Source organism: Cucurbita maxima, unplaced genomic scaffold (genome assembly GCF_002738345.1).
Source record: "Cucurbita maxima cultivar Rimu unplaced genomic scaffold, Cmax_1.0 Cma_Scf00018, whole genome shotgun sequence".
In the NCBI taxonomy this organism is placed as follows: Eukaryota; Viridiplantae; Streptophyta; class Magnoliopsida; order Cucurbitales; family Cucurbitaceae; genus Cucurbita; species Cucurbita maxima.
Window position 1 is genome coordinate 4,310,044 of NW_019272034.1, and position 8,189 is coordinate 4,318,232.

The window sequence follows — 8,189 nt, forward strand, 5'->3', positions numbered from 1 at the left end:
AAAAAAAAAAAAAAAAAAAAAAAAAAAAAAAAAAAAAAAAAAGGAGTAGTAAATTAAGTTGAAAATTTGGGAGTGTGACTTTTTAAACTATTTTACGGTCTCAGCCCTTCACCGTTCTGCAATTTATTTCTTCCGTTCATAATTGAACTACAAAAATTCTCAATTTTATCATTTATTGAAATGTCAGCCAAATGCCAAATGCAAAATGCAAGAAATCTTTCATGCCAGAAGATTTTGACGCTGGTGATCTAATCGCATTGTGTCGATTCTGGAAGATAAATGCAAGTTAACGAAACCGCCATTTCCGCCGTCGGCAGAAACTCCAGAGCCAGGCAACAATTTCTTTTCTCTGTATTGAAGTGCTGTAAATCCGTTCGTAATCTTACGGAAATTCATGCCCAGATAGTCACCAGCGGCTTAACCCAGAAAAATTTCATCCTCGTCAATCTTTTATCGCTCTATGTCTCTTTTGGTTCTCTTAGAACTGCCCAGAAAGTATTCGAGGACGTTAGTTCGCCGAGTACGACTGTGTGGAACCAGATAATCAGAGGCCATGCGCGGAGCAAAACGCCTCAAGAATCAATTGAGCTGTTCAAACGAATGACGGCGGCGGAAGTTGAGGCTGATGAGTTCACGTATTCGTTTCTTCTGAGTGCGTGTGCGAGATCGAGGTTATTCAGAGAGGGGGAACAGATTCATGGGAGAGTTTTGGCAAATGGGTGTCACTCCAACACGTATGTTAGATCGAATTTGATCAATTTGTACTTAAATGTAGCGGGGGGTTTTGATCTCGAGAGAGCTCGTTACATGTTTGATGAAATGCTTGAAAGAAATGTCGTGGGTTGGAATTCCTTGCTCGCAGGGTATGTTAGACGTGGTGATTTTGATGGGGCTAGAAAAGTTTTCGATGAGATGCCTGAGAGAAATGTCCAGACATGGACTACCATGGTAGCAGGGCTTGCTCAAAATGGCCATTGTAAGCTAGCATTGTCAATATTTAATCAAATGAGAAGGGCTGGTGTGGAATTGGATCAGGTGGCATTGGTGGCTGCTTTGTCAGTTTGTGCAGAATTGGGAGACTTGACATTAGGAAAATGGATTCATAGATATGTCGAAAGAACATGGCGGAGTAGACACCGGCCACTATTGGTGTCTCTGAGCAATGCTCTGATTCACATGTACGCAAGTTGTGGTGTTATGGATGAAGCATGCAAAGTGTTTGAAGAAATGCCCCAACAGAACACTGTGTCTTGGTCGAGCATCATCACTGGGTTTGCAAAGCAGGGCCGTGGAGAAGAAGCCATTAGAGTCTTTCAATTGATGCTGTGCTCTGGCCAAGATGAAGTAAGACCTGACGAGATAACCTTCATTGGGGTTCTCACTGCTTGTAGTCATGCAGGCTTAATCAGGGATGGCATCCAAGTTTTCGAGTCTATGCGAGAAACTTTCGAAGTCAGCCCACAGATTGAGCATTATGGATGCTTGGTTGATCTCCTGAGCCGAGCAGGTTTACTGAATGAAGCGTTGGAACTGATTGAAAGTATGCCAATGAAGCCGAACAATGCTGTGTGGGGAGCACTTCTCAGTGGCTGCAGAACTCACAAGAACGATGCAATCGCATCCCATGTTGCCAAACAATTGGCTTTTGAAATCGAACCTGACAACCAAGCTGCTGGATATTTGATGCTTCTAGCTAGTCTTTATGCTGTAGATAAACGTTGGCAAGACACTGCCATCCTGAGAAAGAACATGCTTGAACTGGGAGTGAAGAAACCTTCAGGAAGAAGCTGGGTCGAGATTAATGGAGTTGTATGTGATTTCGTGGCAGGAGATGAGACTCATAAGGATGTGAGTTTAATTCACGAGATGCTTGATAACATAACAACACAAATCCGGACGGATAACTGTAAATCAGAGACAATATCAGAGGCATTTGTTGGCGTCTAATGTGTTCCTGGTACGATTGCTATTTTTGTGCTGCAGCAAACTAGTTGAAATTGAATTTAGTATTCCTTTAGCTTTCTTTTTAGATAATCTTATTCTTAACCCTTCTGATGAAATTGTGCAAATGATTATGGTATAGATAGAAATCTGATTCCAAAAGTTCCTTACAATCCACTTAGCAGTTAGCACCCACCAACCACTCGGTTATTGAGCTTTTGGGGATGAGACAAGCCATATTAAACTCAGCATCTATAAGAAAAATGATGCATGGTTGCAGGAATCGAAAAGATAGACCGAACCAAATGGTTCGGTTCGATTCAACTAATTAAACCATTAGTATGGTAACTTTATCGTAACAAACTAGTTGCAGCATCCCAATGACCCATTTGATGGAGGTTGGGAGCACGGTCGTTGAAACGGGGATGGAGATTGAATCTTCAACGACATAAAGTAAAAAGTGTTTATTATTATTATTTTTACATTAAACCTCATAGAAAAAGGGTGACAATTATTTGAATTTAAAAATAAAATATATGTCTAAACTAATTGATTTTTTATTTTAGCTGGATAGTATTGTAGTATAAATAATAGAATGTATTTGATCTTTTGTTTTAATGAAATTATGAATGTTGGAGGTGGGGGTTGAATCATGGACTCCAATTACTATACCCAATTATAAAAAGATTTTTTTATGCTCTCTAGGAAAGGAAGAAAAGGTCAAAAGGTAAGACACGTGGGCGGTCCTAGCTGGACGGAACTGGCATGCCACGTAGGATTGTCAACACTTGCAGTCCACCAATGGAAAGATTAAGAATATCTATGAAAAGAGAAAATGGGGAATGGGTCATATTTCATTTGGTTGATTGGAGAAGATCTGGAGGTGACGTGGCTTCTTCGCCATCTCTACATAACTATCCAAACCAATGTTACGCTTTTGCACTTTTTTATGTTTCTTCTCTCTCTTCTGGTTCTTGCTTTGGCTATCCTGAGCTTCATCTTTCTTCAATCTCAGCCCTCCATCGCCCACTACTTGCCGATCAATCCGGTGCATTTTAGCCTTAGAAGCTGATCGAGCAAAGATATTTCTTTGTGGGAAAAGAGAAAAAAAAAAAAAAAAAAAATCTAAAACACAGACACGAAGCAAAAGCTTCGTAGATATAAGCATTTACGGACGCTGACTAAAAAATCTTCTTTTGCCTTCGCTCCCGCCTCTCCGTTAACGCTACACCAGCAGCCATCCAGACGTGTGCTAACGTGCGCCTTCTTCGGTGAAACGATTTTTTTTTTTAATTGAGTTCTGGTGGTCACGTTTGATCTTCACCTCTCCGATCTTCTGAAAGCGTTCGTTTTATTGTTTATCGAGGAGTGTAACTTGTACAACTTTGCGCAAATGATTAACTGGTTCAACAGCTACCTGAGCTTTTAACTGAGGGTTTTTTTTTTTTTTTTTTTTGGTTTGATTTTGATGGGGTTGGTGTTTAACGAGATGGGTTATCTTCTGATTCGTGAATGAAGTCAGTGATCGAAACCCTAACCCTAATTTGGATTCTGTGGGAAAATTGACGAAACTGTGGATGGAATTTCTCTAGTATGTATTTAACCATTTTTGTGTGTTCCCTCTTCTCTTTGCTTTCTTTTGTGGACTTTGGTTGATTGCTTTGTATTTAGGAAGGGATTCATGTTTTGTGTAGGTTCTGATTTATCAGTTATGGATTGCAAGGAGCTCAATTTGAACGAAGATTGTGGAGGCTGTGGTAGCGGGGTAAAGAGTGGGGGAGATGGGTTTATAGACAGGAGCAAAGTTAGGATTTTGCTGTGCGATAATGATTCCAAAAGTTCAGATGAGGTTTACAAGCTTCTCTTGAAATGTTCCTACCAAGGTACAAGTTTCTTTTCTTTCCCCCCCTTAATAGATTCTTCTGGATGCTAAAATTAATGCATGATAATTAGTTCTTTCAGTTACTGAAATTCTTGAATGGTTTTTGAGATGTAAGACTTCGGTTAGGTATAGTGATCTAGTAGTTGCTCGTGATATTCTGTGCTTGCCTTCAAATCCTAAGTCTATAAACTTAAATGCGATTGTCATCACTGTCTTATTCTATGTGCATCAACGAATTTATTTGTTCACTGGTTTCTAACTTTCTACGTAATTTGTAATACTAACAATTGACAGAAATGACAACTACTTCATTGATATAAGGTTTTCTTTTTGTTGTCAGTCATTTCCGTGAGTTCGGCTAGACAGGTCATTGATGCTTTGAATGCGGAAGGACCTGAAATTGATATTATACTCTCGGAAGTTGACCTACCAATGGCCAAGGGTATGAAAATGTTGAAGTACATCACTCGGGATAAAGAGCTGCGACGCATTCCTGTTATCAGTAAGTTGTGGGTTATTGCCAATTCATCAAACGTTGATATCGTTAAACTAACAGAGTGATCTGATTCTCCTGTATTGTTTTATTTTTTTCTTGCTTTGTAAGTGATGTCAACACAAGATGAGGTCCCTATAGTCGTTAAGTGCTTGAGGCTTGGAGCAGCTGACTATCTTGTAAAGCCTTTACGAACAAATGAGCTATTAAACTTATGGACACACATGTGGCGAAGAAGACGCATGGTTTGCCTCCTTGGACTCATATTTTATTTTTGATTATCTACATTGTCCTTGCATCAATCCCTAGAAAACATGCAATCAAAAGTGTGTAGTGGCCCTTCGAATTTTTGCAGATGATGTATGCCATTTTAATTTATTAATTTCAAATTACATATAGCTTGTCAACGCCTGGTGTTTGCAGACCTCTTCTTTTTCTTGTACAAAAACACTTGCAATTTCTTCCTCTCACATAACTGTTATCTGTTTTATGATGGCAGCTTGGACTGGCAGAAAAGAACATCTTGAATTATGAATTTGATATGGTGGCATCAGACCCAAGTGATGCTAATACAAATAGTACTACTTTGTTCTCGGATGACACAGATGACAAGTCACGTAGGAGCACAAATCCGGAGATCGGAATTGCAACGCATCAGGAAGATGAGGTTGGTATGACTTGGTAAACTTTTGAAACAAGGGTGCAATATTGCTAAATTGATCATTAGGTTGCTTTCTGTCATAACCCTAAAAGAATTTAAATATAGTTGCTAACAGCTTTGGATAAATACAGCACGTAAAATGAAGTAATGAACTTCTCCCAAACATCCTGTCCTTACCACCAAAAGTCCATATTAATCTGAAAAATATGGAAGTAATCTGAAAAATGATGTAATGAACTTCTCCCAAACTTCTAACAGATAGTCCCATTACGAGATTGCATCTTATTCATGATTATTGAGAGTATCTGTTAGATGTTTTTTTCGTCTAAATTGCAAATGGGTTGAGAACGAACTAGTTTATTAAATGCTTGATGCATATATTTGAGGACCTTCATGGAAATCCCATTTCTTTTATTTACTCGTTATCTTACGGAGATGTCATTTATATTTTACCTCAACTGCGAACTTCATTTAAATTGTATTTACTTTTTCAGTCTGGTATTGCTTCTGCACTGGTAGAGCTTCCTGCTGTTTATTCTGTGGAACATCAGCCAGATGTACCTGGAATTAGTGAGCGTCGAACAGGTAAGCCAGTGATCACATCAACCTGCTCTTTCATGAGCATAATGTTGAAAAAAGTCCAATAAGTTTCAAATGGAAGCTAGTAAATATTACGTCAAATTAGAATGCACTAGAGCGTTAACTATGTTTCATGATACAGACTCATTTTACATCTGAATTATGGCAACTATCGTTGTCCCATACTTGATGTCCATTCTTGCTAAATGCTTAAGGATTGTCTTTTTTCCTTTTTATGCTAGAGATAACTTACTAGACTTTTAATGTCTAATATTGCTTAGTATCTGAGATAGTTTCAAAGTAAGATGGCTTTATCTTGTGTTATAATTAGTTGATTCTCAAGTAACTTTATGTTCCTTCCATCTATTTTTTGAGTGTGCATTATAATCCTTTTACTACGTCTTGCAGGGCAACTTTTATCATGCCCTAGAAAGAGTGAACTAAAGATCGGTGAATCATCTGCATTCTTTACCTATGTCAAATCAAGAACTCTGAAAAACAAGGCAGTAGATGAAGAAGGCAATGCCAAACGACTTTTGCTGAATGAAAATCATCAAGAAACTTGTCAGCACCCAGTTCGTCTTCCCCAAATACAAGAAAGTGGGGAGGCCTTGGAAACCCATTCACAAGGAGACGAATTCCCAAGCAGTACTAGTTTTCCTGATTCTTTTTCTATGGAAAAATCTTGTACGCCACCTGCTGGCTCAGAAGTTCACAGGGAAGGAAACATCAATGAAGAAAATCGCTCTCAAGTGCATGTGCATCCTCAAAATGGATCTCAACATGATATGTCAGGCCTACCTGTGCAAACACAAACTGCTTATCCGTTCTATATGCCAGAAGGTATGATGTCGGCGCAACTGTACCAAAAGAACCTGCATGATATGCAAAATCGTGCGGCAATGATGTCACAATATGGTCAATTTCATCATTGTCCTCCCAATATAAGTGGTGTGGCATCTTATCCTTACTACCCTATGAATATATGTTTACAACCTGGTCAAATGTCAGCTTCTACTAATACTCATTCATGGCCATCTTTTGGAAATTCATCTTCCAATGAAGCAAAATCGAACAAATTGGATAGAAGAGAGGCTGCACTGATTAAATTTAGGCAGAAAAGGAAAGAGCGTTGTTTTGATAAGAAGATTAGGTATGTTAATAGGAAACGGCTTGCAGAGAGGAGGCCTCGTGTTCGAGGCCAGTTTGTTCGAAAGGTAAATGGTGTCAATGTAGATCTAAACGGACATCCTGCATCAGCTGATGATGTCGAGGATGAAGATGACGATGAGGAGCAACTATCAAGGGATTCCTCTCATGAAGATGATGTTTCAGGATATTAGAAGAGATTTGCTGTCCAAGTGACGAAGGAAATTCATTTGAAATGGTTCAGCGGCACTAATGATCCCTTGAATACCTGAAATTTATGCTCCGAATGCCTTAAATATCATTACCCAGTTCCTGTATGGATCCGGATGGAATATTTATTGAAGAATACTTGTTTATCCAGTGAAGCAAGCAAGTGTGCATATTTACTGTATGCAATCACGGCAATGTTGGCAGGATTACCCATTTCTGCTGTTATATGACACCATTTGCTTGCACCAGGTCCTTGTAGCCTTGCGGTTACTGGTGGCTAGAAACTACTTCTCTTGAGTAATCTTAATCCGGTCTTGCTGCTCATGGATTTCCCAAGCTGGGGTCTTGAGGGCTAAAATACATGTGCTTCAATACCATCTCCCTGGTGAAACTTAAGTTGTTCGAATCAGATCATCAAAAATCTACTGCCCAATATTGGATATTTGCCGAGAAGAATTGGAATTTCGGTCGAAACGGGCAAGAGCTTACCCTATTCTCCCGATCCCAACTTATGTAACTTGCAAAAGTTCTTAGCCAGAAGATCAATCTCAATTTTATCAGAACTCATGAACTATCTTCAATGTATTATCAGATAAGCTGATGGAAGTGTGTTGATATAAAATTAAATGTAAAGGAAGTAGGAATATGATTCTGTGCTTATCAGTTTCTATTGGAAAGCATGCTCTGCAGGAAGTGCATAGTTTTATGGTTTAACATTGCAAGCAAATCATATCGATTTACAAACCCAATACACTGTGCATAAGCATAAGCTTCCCAGTCAATAAACCAAGTTGGCAAAGACATTACAAGAAAATCCTAATCGAGCATATATATTTCTTGGAACAAATACTGAAAAAATCAATACAAATCATCTGTGTATACATTGCATCTCTGAGCTGATCATCTGTTTTTGTGCAGCCAAAAACAGATTCATGTCGCTTTGAGACATACATGGTGCCTGCCTTGTACTCTTACCCTGCAAAGGCATGAGCTTCTGTGTCAGTTCGATCCTACTGCTACTGGATTCCTTCTATGAATCTGAACAAGAATTCAAACCTAAACTTCTTCAACGAGCAAGATATTCAGAATAGCTGCAATACTTCTTGCCCCCTCATCTCTGGTATAGACGCTAAACATGGCTACCTTAACACATTTTCTAATTTGATGGCAGTACTTTCTGTTGGGCTGATAACATTGATCTATTCAATTGTGCAACTTGTTGCAGTAGTTGGCTGATTTTCTGGATAAAGAAATAAAAAAAAAAAAAAAAAAAA

At 38.8% G+C, this 8,189-nt stretch overlaps 3 protein-coding genes across 4 annotated transcripts in view; 2 read left to right on the top strand and 1 right to left on the bottom strand.

The window, feature by feature from the left end:
• Positions 1 to 201: 201 nt before the first annotated feature.
• LOC111492775 (pentatricopeptide repeat-containing protein At5g66520-like) lies at positions 202 to 2,819 on the top strand. Its single transcript, XM_023142216.1, has 2 exons — positions 202 to 1,957; positions 2,647 to 2,819. Exon 1 carries the CDS (start codon positions 280 to 282, stop codon positions 1,945 to 1,947), a length of 1,668 nt encoding a protein of 555 aa, XP_022997984.1. The 5' UTR covers positions 202 to 279; the 3' UTR covers positions 1,948 to 1,957; positions 2,647 to 2,819.
• Positions 2,820 to 3,099: 280 nt separating this feature from the next.
• Positions 3,100 to 7,575, top strand: LOC111492776 (two-component response regulator-like APRR1). Of its 2 annotated transcripts, none has more exons than XM_023142218.1 (7): positions 3,100 to 3,198; positions 3,636 to 3,824; positions 4,164 to 4,325; positions 4,428 to 4,561; positions 4,816 to 4,983; positions 5,472 to 5,562; positions 5,965 to 7,575. In XM_023142218.1, the coding sequence occupies exons 2-7, from the start codon at positions 3,653 to 3,655 to the stop codon at positions 6,897 to 6,899; spliced, it is 1,662 nt and encodes a 553-aa protein (XP_022997986.1). In that variant the 5' UTR covers positions 3,100 to 3,198; positions 3,636 to 3,652; the 3' UTR covers positions 6,900 to 7,575. The 2 variants fall into 2 exon arrangements, with proteins under 2 accessions (XP_022997986.1, XP_022997985.1); XM_023142217.1 differs by lacking the exon at positions 3,100 to 3,198 and adding an exon at positions 3,209 to 3,532.
• Positions 7,576 to 7,631: 56 nt separating this feature from the next.
• The window catches only part of LOC111492777, a 2,480-nt gene continuing 1,922 nt past the window's right edge, over positions 7,632 to 8,189 (bottom strand). The window contains exon 2 of the mRNA XM_023142219.1: positions 7,632 to 8,155. Within this exon, the coding sequence (XP_022997987.1) occupies positions 8,072 to 8,155 (84 nt within the window). The 3' untranslated portion in view covers positions 7,632 to 8,071. The remainder of the gene's footprint in view (positions 8,156 to 8,189) is intronic.